The sequence below is a fragment of the Mauremys mutica genome, chromosome 9, assembly GCF_020497125.1.
Source record: "Mauremys mutica isolate MM-2020 ecotype Southern chromosome 9, ASM2049712v1, whole genome shotgun sequence".
Classification (NCBI taxonomy): Eukaryota; Metazoa; Chordata; order Testudines; family Geoemydidae; genus Mauremys; species Mauremys mutica.
Genome location: NC_059080.1, coordinates 62655136 through 62673343, shown reverse-complemented (window position 1 = coordinate 62673343; position 18208 = coordinate 62655136). Strand labels below are relative to the sequence as shown.

Here is an 18208-nt window from a genome sequence, read left to right as displayed (position 1 = left end):
GCACAGAAATAAGGGTGTCAGTGTGAAAAGTGATGTTCATCAATATCACTTTTCACAGAAGACTTAGTGCCCCACTGCTGCCTTTACTTTTGTGCTACTGCTGCCATCCTGGGACTGACAGCCAGAGCCCCACCACCTCCAGATGAGGGACTGCGGGGATAGGAGGAGGAGGAAAGGGTTAGGGAGCCTGGGCTGCCTCCTGGTGGAGGGGAAGGGTGAGTTTGAGCCCGGGTGGTGGGTATCCAGCTGCCCCTTTATCCCCCACCTCCTGCGTGTGCACAGCCCTTCTGCATGAGCCCGGGGCTGATAGCCAGAGTTTTTTTGTTTGTTTGTTTGTTTGTTTGTTTTTTAAAGGCAGCACACATTCCCACACTTCCTTGGGAGGCCCAGCCCATAGTTTGAGAACTGTTGATTTAAACTAATGTTTATCAAGCAAATTTTGCACAGCCAAATCAGACCTTGGCACAATTAGAAATTCTGTACAATCTGACACAATGAGCCACCATGTCCTGTTACCCCAAATGTCTGGATGTTCACTTTGTTAGTATTGACCCTGTCTGCCAGCTGTGGGACCCCTTCAGAACATGGCATGCATAAGTAAAATCCAAAATGTAGTTCCATGTAAGCAAGATGCTAATTGTAAAAAGAAACAAGGATGGTGGGGTAAGGTTGAGAGTAGGAAAAGGATAGAATGGCAGTTTCCAACCTCAAGCTGTAAGAGAGGGTACAAGTGAAGTCTCCTTTAAGTAGGTAGGAGGGAGGCCTGCATCTTTGTCTGTATTTAAAGTAATATTTTCACACTGAAATAATGAAATTGGAAATGGGGAGCTTTTCCTTGAAGGTTAATAAATAAATCAGAAGTTAGACAAAAAATGTAATGTAGCTTTTTAATATACTCTTGGTTTTGGAGGGAAAGGAAGATCTGATTTTGTTGAACTCTAAGGGTTGATTGTACTTGTTTCAGCAGGTACCTCAACACTGAACTAGGGGGATTACCTTTAATTTCTGTACACATCCACCATTTGGCATCTCTGCTGAGCCTTACAGTAAGACTATCAATTGATAGTAGGCTTTATCATGTGGATGCTCGTCCAGTAGGAACTGGGCCAAAAACACCAATGCATTTCATATGTAGCCATTCTGTGGCAACTGTTTATAGACATTATTTGTGTGTTAATTTCAAACCAATGACTTAGAGTCTAAGTCATTGGTTTGAAATTAAGTCTAAGTCTTAGAGGAAAAAGATATTATATCACATTCTTAGTGCCCTGTTTAGCTTTTGGAGAATTGACTGTGCCGTGTTCTTGTTTTTGATATCCGCTTGCACTAAACAAAAAAAAGTTACATTCTGTGTTTTCCAAATTTGAACACAATAGTGATACTTTAAACATCTTGGTTTTCATTTGGCTGGGTCAAACTTTTCTCTTTCTACCAGATCCTGTTAGGTTAGTGCAGACAGTAAAGTGTGCTTATGATTCTGTGATAAGTGCTCAGTGGAAGGTTATTTGTGGCCTCAATTCACAAATGAATAATGATTAATGAATAATGATTACTGAGAATGAGGGACGAAGCAAAGAAACATGCTAATTCAAAAGATAAAGCTGTCCAGGTGCTTATTAGCAGACTAACTTTTTGAAAAAGGTCTCGAGGTAATTTTTAAAGTGGCAAACAAAGCTGTTTAAGTAAGGAGGGATAGCTCAGTGGTTTGAGCATTGGCCTGCTAAACCCAGGGTTGAGAGTTCAATCCTTGAGGGGGCCGCTTAGGGATCTGGGGCAAAAAAATTGGTCCTGCTAGTGAAGGCAGGGGGCTGGACTCGATGACCTTTCGAGGTCCCTTCCAGTTCTAGGAGATTGGTATATCTCCAATTATTACCTTTAGTCTGCAAAAACAAACAAACAAAAAAGTTTCCCCAGGTTAGCAAGAGAGAGAGATCCTAAGCGATTCATGTATCGGGGGTAGTCTGTGTCCCCAAGGAGTCCAGTGGCACCTTAAAGACTAACAGATTTACTTGGGCATAATCTTTCGTGGATAAAAATCCACTTCTTCTTCTCCATGCATCTGAAGAAGTGGGTTTTTTATCCACAAAAGCTTATGCCCAAGTAAATCTGTTACTCTTTAAGATGCCACCGGACTCCTTGTTGTTTAAGTGCTTCATGTTACAATTGAGGGCAACTGGACTTGTATTCCTCCTCAGTGGTCCAGCAAGGACACCCACTTTCAGGCTTCTAGCTTCCCAGCTGATGCCTCTCTTGGGTGGAGACCCACATCTCACTTCCTTCTGACAAGGGTACGTCTAGGCTGAACAATTTCTTGCCTTCACTGTGCATTTCCCAGTAAAGACAGTCTCTCTAAACATACCTGCTTGAGGTGAGGTTCTGTGTATTGCAATTTGCAGAAGGTCAGACTACATGATCGTAATGGTCCCTTCTGGCCTTAATACTTGAGTCTTGCTATAAATGGAAGCTACCCCATAGTTCTTTCCAAGCAAGCTTACTTTATTCTTAAGGTAAAAAACATTACAGAGAAAACATTAAAAACAATAAAAGAACATGCATGCTAATAAGTTTACTAGGCATCAGCCCACCCTATGCGTTTCTTTGTGGTTACAAGTTCATCAGAGCTTCAGCTCAGAACAGTTACACAGTCTTATGAGGCCTCAGTAGGCCAAGTACTTCCAATTCTCTAAGGATTGGGGCCGGGCCGTCCGTGAACCAGAGGTCCTGTCCATTTGCTGGATCAGGCAGAAGGCCCTGAGTCAGTTTAAACCCCAAGCTTTTATCCAAAAGTCTTTTCTTTGTCTGTTGGTCTCTGGAGAATGAAGTTTGAACTAGTATATGCATATCTCCCCAGAGGTGTGGATTCAAAGGCTGATAACTGAGGAAATTCATGAGCATCACCTCCATGCTAGAGGAGGTACATACAATTCCACAGCAACACATACGCAATTACATTTTTAATACAATGTACCCCAAAGGTACTAACCCTTATTCAGTGAAGTTTATCTTAATTCCAAAAGGTTTATTCAGGGTATTTTAGGATGTCAGTCTGTCACACTTCATATGTTTTTTCCCCCTTCACAGCTGTATCCATTATGTTTCTAGAACGGGTCGGCAACCTTTGAGAAGTGGTGTGCTGAGTCTTCATTTATTCACTCTAATTTAAGGTTTCGTGTGCCAGTAATACATTTTAACATTTTTAGAAGGTATCTTTCTATAAGTCTATAATATATAACCAAACCATTGTTGTATGTAAAGTAAATATGGTTTTAAAAATGTTTAAGAAGCGTCATTTAAAATTAAATTAAAATGCAGAGCCCCCCAGACTGGTGGCCAGGACCTGGGCAGTGTGAGTGCCTCTGAAAATCAGCTCGTGTGCCGCAAGTTGTCTACCCCTGTTCTAAAATATAGAGGGATACCCCGGCTTCTTTAGCAAGATGCAGCACTGGCTTTTTAGTAGGAATTTCAGTCTCAGGAGACACAAATGAGGTTCCCACTAGTGTCACTCTATTTCTGCAACAGAAATAGCACAAATAACTCATTTGCTTAGTTTTATATAATACATAAAGCACCTTGCAGCAGTGATCTCTCCCTGCACCTGCTGTGACTCAGGACTTGGATTTGCTTGCTATTGCCAGTTGGCTTATTTTTATAAATTGCTTATCAAAAACTCACAATGAAACTTCTCTATTTACGGATAGAGTATAGTCAAATATGAATACGTGACATTTTTGGGAATGTATTGAATTCTATTAATTTTTTTATCCTCAAATCTTCAAATTAAAATTCTTGCAAATATACCCCAAAATCATGTATATGTCCATGTACCGTATTACTGATATGGAGCTCATAAAACTATGACAGGCAAGTCAAATCACAGGCCTTCCTGCAAATGTAGAGGCTAGACGATTTTAAATAGGTGAAGGCACTATCCTCTAGAGGGAAGTTTATAAAACTTGTAAACCTAGAAATTGGATTTATCTGATTGCCTATAGTTAAATGAGTTAGTGTAGTTCTTTGCGATAATTTTTATTCTGAAAGCAGTGTAATTGTGGGCAGAAAAAAGAGTATATAACAATAGCAATAGATCTGCTCCCTACATTGTGTTCTGTCATAGATGTTTATTTCATAATAAAATATTTTTTTCTACTCTACATTTAGTAACATTTATTCCCCATAGCTCTCTTGGTTCTGGATCTTGATTTCTACTCTTGCTCTCACATCTTCAACAAAACAGTTTGGACCAAATTCTACCTTCATTTACACCTGTCCAATCTTAATTGAAGATAAAGGGGTTATACAGGTGTAACTGGTGGACAATTTGGCTTTTATTGTATTTATTACCAATAATGATAAGCAAACCATAAAAAAATTCAGCTTGACTTTTAGATCCCAGTTTGTGTTGGCAGGGCTAGTGATTTGGGGGAAAAAATCTTTTAAACTGGTAAACTGAGCAGATTCTGTCTGGAAGTGATTGAGACAGATATGGAAAGCCTTGATTCCACTTTGTACAGAAGCAGTTTTCAGAGTGGAATCATACTTTATGGAAACACTTTAAATGTCACATGTAATTTCTAAAAGGAGTGTCATCCTGCCCCTCTCTTGCTTCTAAAAAATCCTGGAATACCTGTAAATCCCTGTTTGAAAATAGCATCATTTTTATTAAATAATAGTTGATAGTCATGTTTTCGCTGAAGATGGTACTGCATTGCACTCACATTTGGTAAAATATTGAGACATTATTTAATTTTATTGTCTTAAAGTAATTTTTCATCAATAACGGGTATGCTATTATCTCAAGTTATCAATTCTCTGTTCATAGATACTCAATTTTTCAGCCTTTTATCAGTGCTGATTAAGATGTTTTGAGATATGGTGGAAAAGGAGTAATTTCACCACATCTAAATATTGGACATATTGCTTGCATAAATTAATAAGTGAAAATACTGTATTTGGAAGCGTGAGAGGTCTGGTCACTTCCATTATACTGATGTTTTGCTACTTTCGCTTCAAGAGTAGACTGATTTAAATACTACTTACTGCAGGAATGCATCTCTTCATGAGCAGCTGTATTATTTCTTATACAGCAGCATGCAGCAGTTATAGTAAGTTTTATAATTACATACTCGATTTACATATTTATGGGAATTTTCTTGGCTAAAATCTTAAATAGATCTGGTATCCTATGACATTCAGTTCTTCAAATTTTTGGCCTCATACCTGACATAACTGGCTCATGTAAAAAGCTAAACTTTTGCAAATTAATACTTCTAATTTACAACTAAAGGCACTTGAATGGTTGAAATCTTAAAACTGAAAAGCTTTTAGTGACCTGTGATGGAAAGATCAAACTAAAATGTTTGGAGTCCATAATGAGTGAATGTACAAAATTTCAGTATTCTAGCTTAGTGACCTATGGGAGGAACTTTTATTTAAGTGACATGTAACAAGTGTTTGTATTATATTAGATAAGAAGCTTTGCTATAAATTAGATGCTAGTTTTTTATGCTGATCCATGCTGACTGGTTATCGTTCTCATTGGCAGGTAGAGATAGAAAATAACTGAAGTTCAGGGTGACATCCTTTTTTTGTAATGACATTGTGACCTCTGCTTTGTCAGCTTCAAATGTCTTTTGTCTCCTGCAGAAGTAACCCATCAGCATTTTTCAGTGTGGGATTTTCTGTTCACTTGTAGCTGGTCTAGAGTTCTAGAAGTGCAATTTGTGAAATCGTTTCAGGGGAAACTATATTGTGTGAATGAAGATAAACAAGTTTAGGAACTAAAGCTCTGGTATTGAAGCATTTATACTGGTAAAAGTTTTTTTTACTTATGCACTAGAAAATCTTTCGACTTCCTATTTAATTTAGACATAGGTATGAATATATTTAATGCAAGTGCTAACTATCCCTTGGAAAAGTCTGCTAACTTAGGGCAGAGGGCATACCTCATCTTTGAAAGAACTGTCTCTGTTAATGTGATCTTCAGTCTGACAGAGTCTGACCCTAAATGCTTTGTTTAATCCTTGGTACTGGTAATAAAATTCTTTTGCAAGCAGCCATCTATGCATTCATTTGAAAATAAGTTTCAGTACTCAGCAACAATAAGGCAGGACAAATCCTATTGTTAGTGATTTGATTTTTCTTGCCAGCATAAATTGGAATAACCTCTATATTTTTATCTGGCTAGCATGTGACTTTGAACTGTGCTATTTGTACAGTACCGTGGTCCTGGGTATAATTTTTAATATCTGTCTGAAACGCTAGATAATGATTTCAGTTTGATTTCTTGGATTCTTTATTCCATGTTCTAGAAAATTAGAAACTCAAATAGTGTACAATTTAGAGATGGTTTTGTGTTCTAGTTTAACTGATTACACTGCATACTGATGCCTTTATAACGCTTTCTAGCTCTTCATATATGCTATCACTGTGGACCCACTATTTCCGCCTCTGATATTCTTTTATTTTCTGTTTCCAGGTGAAGTAGGAGCTGCAGAAGGAAGACCTGTATAGCTTGCAATAATGCCATTCCCCTTTGGCAAGTCCCACAAGTCTCCTGCAGACATAGTGAAGAATCTGAAGGAGAGTATGGCAGTTCTAGAAAAGCAAGATATCTCTGACAAAAAGGCAGAAAAGGTATATTTATGGCACTTTCTATGGGATTTAATCTTTTGCTAGTGAAATATTAAACTTTAATTTTGGGAGGGAAAACAGAATTTACAGGATTTATAAATTAACATATGTAAACTAAATAGAAGTATTTTGATTTCCCTTCACACACTAAAGATGAAGAAAAGTTTTATGTTTTGTTAAACTGGTGCTTTGATCTTTGTTGACCTTGGGTCCTTCTGCCTTTGGCCACTGATATGTTTAGAATTAACTTCTAAGTTGGTTGCTTACAGAGAAGGAATTAATTCTCTATGGATCTAATTTTAATGGAAAAAAGATATACAGCTGTTGACTGTCAATAGCAATCCTTGTACATAAGGGGAAAATTCCATATTAGTGACCTAACGCCCGTGGACATTGAGCAACGACCATTACCCTGAAGCCACTCGAGGAATACGCATATGGTACCAGAATGCAAATAATAATAATGGCCTGGATATTAAAGAAAACTTCAGTTGACGTAGTGAATGTTTAGTCTAGAAGTACACCAGTACCTCTACATGAGAATCTTTGTTAGGCAACCTTCTGTGTTAAGAAACTGTTCCAAAGTAACCCCCTACATATGAAATACAATTCTACAATTTTATAATAAGATTACCTTCCTTAAGCAACCAGTTGTTGTCAGTTCTTTGAGCTTATCACATAAGACAAGTTTCATTGCATCTTCTTTATTAAATGACTCCTGTGGAAGATCCTCCCTAAGACCCATGTCTCCTACAAGAAATCAGCCAACAAGTAATGGTTATGTTGTGCATCAGTCTGCAGTAGTATATTTTATTTGTTTCAAATAAAGTTTGTTGTGATTTAGAACTGTCAGGACTGATCAAGTTATGTAATAACTCTGACCCATGTAGCGACCTGATCTTTATCATTACTCTTGTCCTCTTTCCATGTTTCTCATTACTTATTATGTCTTGTTTCAGATTATATTGTGAACATTTTGGTGCAGGAGCCATATGTTTGTACAACACCAAACACAGTGGGTTTCTAATCCTTATTTTTGGAGCCTTTGGGGTGCTACTTCAGTGCCAATAAGTTAATAATAAACGATGGTAAAAAGTATCTGCAGGTCTCTTGGCGAGATGAATAGTATGGGAGGCACATACAATTCAATAGTGGATGGAATGAAGTGTTAATTAAAAACTTCATCATAGTGTAAGAGAAGGATTAGTGTGTTTTCCTAATTAATGTTCAGCCTGCATTGTTTGAGAATTTTCTTTTTTCCAAAACAACTGCCAAAGGACAAGGCTATGTGGGAAAATATGGACGAGCCATCAGCCACCTAAATAACTGCTTAAGGAATTACTCTAAAGGAAGGCACAAGAACCATTTAGCCTTCCCTATATAATGCTGGTGCAAGAAGTTCATCTGCAAAGACCTCAACTTGAAAGAGGCAGTAAGTGAGTGGGTAATATTCTGCAAAGGGAACCAGCATTTAAAAACAGTAAAACTCTCAAATCCCAAAGCCATAACTAAAGATGAAATTTAAAATGTTTTGTAAGCCAGCTTGCATACAAAGATGTAAATCAGCATGCAGTTTTTACTGCTCTGTACATCAAAATACACATGTTGTTATCTTGGCTAATACAGGATATTGTGGTACATTCTTGATAGGAAGTGCGAAGTAAATCTGGAAATTTTTACAGAGGATGTAGTGGTTGGATATTCTTTGTTGATTAATAGATCTCAGAATATATTTGCTCAGAGCATCCATACTTTCAAATGCCAGATATTTTAATTTAAAAAAAAAAAGTAAATTTGTTCTGTGTACAAATAATATTCCAGGTAGTGGAAGTCCCTCAAGCACATAGTAGAGATAAATGCTGACTGATCTTTCATTAGAATGATTCATAGAGAGCCTTTAAACTCATATAATGGATGAACATTAATTTCTCAATGGTAACCTAAAAAAAAGAATGTGATTACAATTTACCTCAGTCACTAGTACTATGGGTTTATTTAAACTTCCTATAACCAGAGTATAAACATTTTCAGGTAGAAACAAAAAATTGTTTGGAGGTGAAACTCTAAACATGGGGCCTCTTCAGTGGGACTGAGGTGTAAAAATATTTGTTTAAAGTTGTATATATGCTGCCTTAAATGCTCACAGAATCAAAGCCTTGATGCATACACACTATATCTCTGAATATAGAATGTGTAGTACACTGAATTTGAAAAAAAAAAAAAGATTGAAAAATAAGGGCATTCATCACTCAGATTTTAAATTTTGCATGTTTTTCAGGATATAAAATACTGACTTTCAAATCCACACTATACTAAACAGATAATTGCCCTTCCTCTGCAAAATTCCCTTTCTGGACTCAGTGACACCAAGACACACTTTTCTCCTGCAACATATTGCTGTAGTTCTTGAGGTCAGTCACTCGCATCTAAATATTCAAAGTGGGGATATAAAAGGGCTCAAGGCCACAAGCACACCCCTTTACTTATTCTCTCATTAATATTAGAGGGGTAACCGTGTTAGTCTGGATCTGTAAAAGCAGCAAAGAGTCCTGTGGCACCTTATAGACTAACAGACGTTTTGGAGCATGAGCTTTCGTGGGTGAATACCCACTTCGTCGGATGCATGTAGTGGAATTTTCTACATGCATCCAACGAAGTGGGTATTCACCCACGAAAGCTCATGCTCCAAAACGTCTGTTAGTCTATAAGATGCCACAGGACTCTTTGCTGCTTTCTCATTACTATGCCTTTTCCCTGTTGGTAGTTTTAGCTTAATTTTTTAGTGATTTAGTCTAACTTTTTTAAAAATATATATTTTATTGGCAATTTGCTTAGTGTAACTGAGAAACTATGATGATAAACTTACGGATCTGCAGTGTGGTGGATCACAACTGAAATTGCCTCAAAGACCTTCCAATCTAATCTGAAATGAAGTAAGACAAGGCCGGTAACAAACATTAGAAGGAAACTGCGGAGGGCATACTTTAAAGTTACATAGGTGACTCATATAAACATGTAGGTACTTTGTTGCACAACCCAAACATCACAGTTTGGTTGATTTCTTGTAGATGCCATATGTATTCAAGCATTATGCTTCCTGTCCAGTGGACAAAAGTTGATGAATGCACATTTACTATCTGAAATGTCTGGGACAAGAGCATTCACCAAGAGACTTCTCAGAATAGGCTAGCTTTATCCTGTGGGCCCACCTGGAACAAACATAGAAGCTAATGATCTTGAAAGCCCACTCTCGCCTCTGAATCGGAGACTAATCATGCTTGGTTTGAAAACAAGACATTTGAAAATCTAAAGAGTCAGGTCCCTGTGGATTTGTGTTAGATTATACTTCCCAAATAATTGTATCCCCAAATGGGAAACAGTTGTAGAGCTGTTTCCTCTGTCGTCCTGGAGAAGCGAGGGCGGTGTACCATGGCCAGGGACTCCAATGGTGCATCGTAAGAGATGTAGTCTGGCTAGGGAATCATGCTTATAGAGGAGAACTGGGCACATGAAGCACTACAGCAGCATTTCCAAATGGAAATATTTGGGTTTTCAATGAAAAATTGAATTTTTTTGCAGAAAACAGTTACTTTTTGTTAATAATAATAATAATAATAATAATAATTTGGTTGAAAACCCAGTTTTCCATAGAAGACCAGTTTTGATGGAAAACTTTTGACCCAGCCCTACATATGGACAATATGCTTCTTTGCCTAAGTCAGCCTGTATTGAAAAAAGTGTTTGTGCACATCTACATCTTACTTACTCATCTTCATTTGTAAGGCCTAGACTGTAGTTTTCATCCTCTCTGCAACATAATCTTCCAATTACCCTTTTAAAAGACCAACATCCCTACCTCAAGATGAATGGAAGCTGGTTATCTCAACACGTATCATGGAAGATTGGCCTATCAAGAGGAAAAAAAGGCTTATTTTTCCCCCTTAGTTATTTCTGAAAGGTAGTTTACCATATCATAGCTCATAATTCTGTGCTACCAAAGGGGTAGCAAAATAACATATCTCTTCCAGATTTCCAAGCTAGTACTATTTTTACCCTCTTTCTCTGTTTATCTCGTCTTCTGCTCCACTTTTTACTCTTCTTGCTCCTTTTAGGGACCTGTATAAATAACCTGCCAAATAGCTATAATGAACACAAGTTGAGCAGTGTGTCCATTGTATTAGTGTTGATTATTTGTGATGTAAAGGATATCCTTATTCCTCCAGTATTGTTTGTTTTTAAATACTTACTTTTTCTGCACTTGTTTACCTTTCTTAAAATTAAGTACGTGGAATTTCATATTTTGCCTACACTTGGCCATGTGTAATTTAAAATATGTGATCTAAGATTACACAATGCAGTACAATAGAACTGATTTATTGTGAAGATGAAGGGTAGCCCTGCCTTTTTAATGGATTGCAGTATGAAAATTTCAGTTTTGGTTAAAATGAACCTATGCTTATAGGGAAATTCTTTGGAAGAAAAGTTTTTGCAGTACAAAAGAATTCCACTGTTAATGAACTTATTCTCTTCAACTCTTATGGCTGAGACTCCAAACACACAAGTTTGAACATTTCTACTATAGCACTGCATTAGCATAGTTTTTGTATTTAATATGTAGCTTATAATATTTCCCATGGAGCAATAGCAGAAAATCATATTACTGTTACTATGACATCATATAATTCTGTTACTATTCTGATACACCATTTAATAAATTGTTGCTCTTGGAATGTAGAATTGTAAAGAGAAAATTTGAATAGAAGTTTTTTCAACTTTAAAAGATAACCCTGACATTCCATTAGGAGGGTGATTTATCTTTATTACACATTTTGCCTTTCTTTCACTCTCAGAAGATGGAAAGAGACAGATTATAAGATGCTGGACAGTGTATGCACACATTCACACAAAGCATGTGCTACATGATCAGCATGGAAGAAATTTTGTGAGATACAAACACATGAGATGTTAGAGATTATGGCACATCTTTTTCAATTATACAAGAGGTAGTCTCCCTAGTACCTGAACAAAATCTGTTTCATTACAGCTCAGAGTTCAATGATTTTTTTTTTTAGGGTGTAACAATTTATTTCTCCACAATTTATTTCTGAATGTTTTATAGATTTGCAGTACATACTAGAAGACTGAAAATTAGCTAATTAGACACTAAATCTTTTGAAAAGGAAGCTGACACTACCTCTCGACACTTTATTTGGTTTTCGTCTACTCTGATTACATATGCTTGTGCCACTTTACTGAAATGCAATCCACTCACTTCTTTCAGTCAGAGGCAGCAGCCTGCTGATGTTGATAGTTATTGGAGGGCGTGAGAAGGGCAAGGAGGAAGAGTCTCTTCAGAAGATGTTTGGATGAGGAGAAAACTTTTTCCATATGTTTGGTTCCATGTTCAAACAGTTCCTTTAATATAAATCAGACTTAACTCTGAACTAGAACATTAATTTGTATTTATTTTTATCTATTCCCCCTTTTTGGTTTGCCTCAGCATTTATTTTTATACTGCCAATTTATTTGGTTTGTGGCGCACATGATTGCTGTTGTGCAGGTAAATATTTATTTATGTAATAAACTTGTTAGACTTGCTCTTCCCTACTTCTGACTTTGTATCAATCTACTCTATGGCTCCAGTCTTGGCCCTCCCACTTGCCTTGACTCGTCATTTGGGAACTGTTTGTCTAGATTGTTGATTAAGAGGTAATATATTTTATTGGACCAACTTCTATTGGTGAGAGAGACAAGCTTTCTATCTTACATGGAGCTCTTCTGATTGAGTTTGAAAGCTTGTTTCCCCCACCAACCGAAGTTGGTCCAGTAAAAGATAGTACCCCACCCACCTTGTGTCTCCAATATCCTAGGACCAACATTGTTACACTGAATGTGTAGTCCATATCACCGAAGAGGGAGGGGGAATGTAACTTCCTATCGAAGACCTTAAAATAAAAACCTTCCCTTCTTCAGCTAATGACTCCTTAAAATGGTCTGTACTGTATACATGTACAATGTAGGGTGCTGTTGTATTGGATCCTAATTTTCAAAGTGAAATATGATGTCATATTGACAAGAAGTCATAAATAAAGCTTTTATTGTAGTTTCATTCAGTGAACTAACTTTTTACTTTACACTGAATCACTGTGTAATGCAAATGTATAAAGCCTGTTCACAGCGGAAGGAAAATTAAAGATTAACTACTTAATTGGTTCGTTATACAAATTGTTTGAAGTAATAAGTTAGAGAGTATGCACCTACACTAAGGGAATCAGGTTCTTTAATGTTGCCTTTACAAATGGGTCTCTACTGAAAAATTGGTGTAATTTTTACCTTAAAATATAGATTAATAATGCTGATCCAGATTGGTGGTTGTAATGGGATATTGTGCAGAAATGCATACATTTTAGTAGTATTTCCAAAACACACATTTATAATACTATAATATTAAGAACCTAAAATAAAATATTAAGTAACCTCAGTATTTTCTACCCGTTGGATGCTGCTGTGTAGAATGCGTTCTTTTGAGATAACAAATATACCTCTACCCCAATATAACGCGACCCGATATAACACAAATTTTGATATAACGCAGTAAAGCAGCACTCCAGGGGGCCGGGGCTGCGCACTCCGGTGGATCAAAGCAAGTTCGATATAACACGGTTTCACCTATAACATGGTTAGATTTTTTTGGCTCCTGAGGACAGTGTTATATTGGGGTAGAGGTGTAGTAAATGCAGATTCTGAGCTACAGCTTGTTAGCATTTGTGATGATTTTATAGCATAAAAGTGCAAAGACAATGTATTTTATCCTTAGCTTAGATATTTAATGTGAATTTTCACCCTGAATCTTTTCCTACCATTTCTATTAGTTAAGATGGTGCTTTTAAGCCCTATTTCTTTATGAAAGATTTTGCAGCTCAAGAACTTTAGCTATACGAACCCTCTAAACAAAATATTTGGGATTTGCATTGCTTAACTGTGGAGGAAACTTTAAGGGCTGTGTGTGTCTATGTAAAATAGGCTTATGTGTCTCTAGTGCTATTTTGGGAGTAAACCATAGGGATGTTTGTGGATATTGAAAGACATGCAACCTGTTCTGGTATAATAAGTGATTTCATAACCTGTATTTTAATTGATGCGTTAATTTATTGAAGTGAACATGTTATTTGTTTCTTAAATTTCTTTTCCTTTATTTATATTTTAGTTTTGGACGTTTATTCCCAAACATGGTCAGTTTTTCCCAACTTTTTTTGTCAAACAATGATCTGTGCTCACTCTTTGCCAGCATTTAGTTAGAAAAGTGTACCTGGCTTATGCTGAGAAAAATGACAGATTTTCTGATGGCTGAAAGTTAATCTTACTTTCCACTTGACTTTCTTCAGTTTTCAGATCAGTTTCTTTGTATCTTTGAACTTACACTGGGGACTCTTTACCCAAAGCAGGAATCCATTAATGTTGAACATTTGAACATAGCCCTTTCTGTTACATAGGAAAATCTTGCCAGTACCTTTGTAGGTGGCAATTCCTTTTCTTTTTACTAATAACTTTGTTAATTTTATTTTCACTTAGCACTCTAATGTAGTTATTTACTTTACACTATAAACCTGTTAGTGTCTATTAAGAGAAATTCCGCAATACTGTAATAGAGCTCTTCCTTGATCCCTGTAGTTGAATCAGCCTTACTCTAGTAGTAGCTTTAAATACAATGAAACTGATCTTTAATGACCACACAAATTAGCAGCAAAAATAAGTCAGAGAGTAGCATGAATATAGTTAAGGTTAAGACAATCTTACTGCTTTCTAGTAAAGGTGAAGCAAAATTGTACTTGGTATGTGTGGGAATATAGTCGCTTTAGACTGAAAGTTGCCCAAGTCATTTTTTTTTCAGGTAATGTTTTGCCTAGGGTTCACTCTGACCATAATCCATCTAAAAATGGCACTGATCATCATGAATGGTCAGTTCCTCTAGCATATGACATGTAGGAGGACAGAGCAGGAGTCTAGAATGAGCTTGCTTTCTGTCCCTGTTGCTTATGAGAGTTAGATCAAGAGGAACTTATGAAGAAGTAAGAGTCTCTTAGTAGTCAAGGTTGAGACTTGCTTTCCGTTATAAGATCAATTTTTGCTTCTTCCTCTAAAATCCTCAGAAAACATACTTCAGATTTTGTACCTGTAGTACATGGCCAGAGACTAATTTTTTGGTCCACAGTTGTGATTCAGACAAATAATTGTTGAGATATGAAATGAGATATGGAACATGCCAGCTATTTATTTATTTTGCTAATCATGTTTTGAAAATTCTAAGGTTTGGGTGTTTTTTGTTTGGTTGGTTGTTTTTTTTTGGCCATGTCTTATCTCAAAAACAGCTTCTCCTAAGGACTTTGAATGAGGCTTATTCAAAAGGTCTCCTCAGGCTCTGAGAGCATGGAAAACTATCAAGTCATGGAAAGGCCTATTTGGGAAGTTATTCACTTTTATATTAACATCAGAGTGGCTTGTCAAGAATTCCATAGGCTTTTTGAAAGGTATTAAATGTTTGGTGGAAACACAAGCTTTTTTTTTTTTACTGTGTAATAGCTTAAATCTCTAGTCCTCTTCCTTGCAAGAGAGCCTTCAAGTATACCTGATTGCTATGGCAGTCCTCTCAAGTTTTTTCCCAAAGGAGGCGGAAAAAAGTGAGAGCCCCAGTCATTCTTATCACCAGCAGTCTTGCCCAAAATGGCACCTGCTAACCCTGGTCACCCAAAGCTGTTGGTATCCCTTTTTCCTTTTTGCCCTTATCCCTAAATCATCCTTAAGTAGGACAGGCACTGTTTGAATCTTCATTGTTGGTTACTCCTTTCTGATACGTGGACTTGGCTTCAGTGGCTGTGCCAGCGGTGGTCTCAGGAGAGACTGTCAATACCCTCCTCTTGATAGATAGTGCAGCTTCTCTCCCTCCTTCCTGCCACCTTACATTCACCCCTCAAAAAAAAAAATGAAATCCCCACTGAACGGGATTTTTCCTGAAGACATTTCTGAATGTTTAAAGGACTATAAGAAATGTACTTACCCCATTGCACAATTTAGAGTTGAGTGGGAGATGCAACAGCTCTCTCTTATCTTCATGTCATTGGGCCTGGTGAACCCAGCCTTATTTTCTAACAGCAATCTTGTCTCAGGAGGGGGCTTGAAATTTTTTTCCACTTTCTTCCCCCTAAAATTACATCCTCTTCAATGTAAAAGAATAAAACGGTCGTGTATTGTTTGTGTGCTATATTTATTTGGAATATTCATTTGTGACCTGTAGAGTTAATGTCCAGTCTATATTTCTTGTTGCCATACTAAGGTCACATTGATAAAAATTTCACAATATTTGCAATAGGAAAACAGCTGGGATTTGGAACAAAAATCAAAGGGAATCTGAGGCAGTATAAAAGAGCTAACTGAAGAGCTAAAACCAATATGGAGATGTTACAGTTCACAGTAGTCCCTGCTTTTTGCCTATTTCAAAACTAGACTGTCTTATTCTGTAGTTGTACATTGGTTTTGCTGACTTTTAGGCTTCTCTACAGCTTTATAAGCCACAAAAAGTAACCTTCTTAGCAAACTGCTTGTTAGATAAATAGTGTTCTGAAAGCAATCATTCTCCCTTTTTATTAATGTATTATTTTATTATTTCATGTACTACCAATAATACAAGTGTAATTAAACCTGGAGTGTACATGAACTTCATTGGCTCAGATCAGGTAATCATTATGCCTCGGTGTGCTTATGAAGCATTGTGCTTGTTGAAGACCCTACGGGCAAACCATGTGTACAAATAATTAGATTATAACTGGTTTTGTACAATGTTCATTTTTCAATAATTTGTCAGCAAGCTAATGCTAGTTAAACATGCTTAAAACAGTAATTGTTCCACAAAATATCCCTCCTACTTTAAGTAGGGCAGTGAGCTTTTATAAAGTCATGTTGTTGTGTTTGTATTTAACTATGTGGCTCGAGGGATCGCTCAGTGGCTTGAGCATTGGCCTGCTAAACCCAGAGTTGTGAGTTCAATCCTTGAGGGGGCCACTTAGGGATCTGGGGCAAAATCAGTACTTGGTCCTGTTAGTGAAGGCAGGGGGCTGGACTCGATGACCTTTCAGGGAAAGCAGGGGGCTGGACTTGATGACCTTTGGGGTCCCTTCCAGTTCTATGAGATAGGTACACCTCTACCTTGATATAATGCTGTCCTCGGGAGCCAAAAAATCTTACCGTGTTATAGGTGAAACGATATTATATCGAATTTGCTTTGATCCACCAGAGTGCGCAGCCCCGCCCCCTCGGAGCTCTGCTTTACCGCATTATATCCGAATTCGTGTTATATCGGGTAGTGTTATTATTGAGGCAGAGGTGTGTATCTCCATATATTATATTATATTATATTCTTGAGGAAAAGATTTTTAAAACAAGCAAGGTGCACTGATAAATTGGAGTAGTTTCTCATGACAGTTCTTCTGAGGAGCAAACTATTCTTCAGACTTGTTTCATAATAGGCAGTTTTGCCTCAGGATTTAGATTTTTCTAATGAAAATGTAGCCTAAATCATCAGGTTTCATATTTTTAAAAATAATTTAATTCTGAAACCCTTTGTTCTGTTTGTTTCAGAAGGAAAAAAACCACAAAACCTTGTCCACCTGTTTTTTTAAATGTCAAACTGCTTGGTCTTAGAATGTCATGTAAAGCCTCGTAGGCTACTCCTTTAGTGGCTCCAATAAAAACAACTTGTGTAAAGAGACTCTCATTACTCTGAAGAGCAAGCATACCCTGAAAAGATAATGATGAATGAAAACAAATCCTCTCTGCAACTACCATCTTCTCGTGCCTGGGAAATAGGAGTGTCCATTGTGTCTCTGAGTATAGTGAAAAAGTTATTAATCTCAATATTTTTGTGGCATCTGTACCTTGGATCGAAGTCTGTCTCACCTAAGCATGCACCAGCCTCAGGGATCCCGGAACATTCCAGCTAATTATTTTCTGTTCACTGTCAGCGAAGGAGCTACCTACAGGAGATATCTAATGATTCTAATTGAAACAGTTTTATTGGTTGTAGCTTCTGTGTCGCTGGCTGACCAGGTCATGCTAAAGTATATTCAGGTCAATTCACTTGTGTAGCTCAAAGTAATGGTTAGTTGTATGAGAGTGTATTGGGCAGGGGTTTTCAAACTGGGAGTCGAGAGGGGGATTGAACTCAGAGGCTTGCTTTATGAAATGGGTTGCCAGTGCAAAAAGTTTGGGTGTTTAAACTTAATGAAAACTAATGGAACATTCTTTGCATTATTTTCACTTATCTGTTCTTGTCATAATGTAATAGCAAACATTTACATTGTAAATACCGCTGTAACTAAATAACTCATCAGACATGAAAGAAGCCTTGGGAATACTAATGAAGGACTTTATCAGAAAAGGTGCAAATTCCAAAGAAAATGGGCATTGTGGTCAAAGACTCAAAGTGCATTCCACACTCATCAAAGGAAAAGCCCATGTGGGTAGAGACACTGTCAGTTTGCTTTCTGTGTGAAGATACTGTAAATATGGATTCAAAGAAAGATCC

At 37.1% G+C, this 18208-nt stretch overlaps 1 protein-coding gene and 1 long non-coding RNA gene across 7 annotated transcripts in view; one reads left to right on the top strand and one right to left on the bottom strand.

Annotated features, from left to right (window-relative positions):
* CAB39 (calcium binding protein 39) overlaps nt 1-18208 on the top strand; it is a 63037-nt gene that overhangs the window by 22862 nt on the left and 21967 nt on the right. For all 4 annotated transcript variants that reach the window (XM_045030786.1, XM_045030785.1, XM_045030787.1 and 1 more), the window contains one exon: nt 6476-6633. In XM_045030786.1, coding sequence (XP_044886721.1) covers nt 6520-6633 — 114 coding nt within the window. In that variant the 5' untranslated portion in view covers nt 6476-6519. The remainder of the gene's footprint in view (nt 1-6475; nt 6634-18208) is intronic.
* LOC123377644 overlaps nt 1-18208 on the bottom strand; it is a 47846-nt gene that overhangs the window by 19899 nt on the left and 9739 nt on the right. For 2 of the 3 annotated variants that reach the window (XR_006582261.1, XR_006582259.1), the window contains exons 2-4: nt 10487-10537; nt 9497-9553; nt 7265-7380 (exon numbers count right to left, since the gene is read on the bottom strand). This is a non-coding gene — a long non-coding RNA (uncharacterized LOC123377644). The remainder of the gene's footprint in view (nt 1-7264; nt 7381-9496; nt 9554-10486; nt 10538-18208) is intronic. The other variant, XR_006582260.1, reaches the window with a different exon arrangement.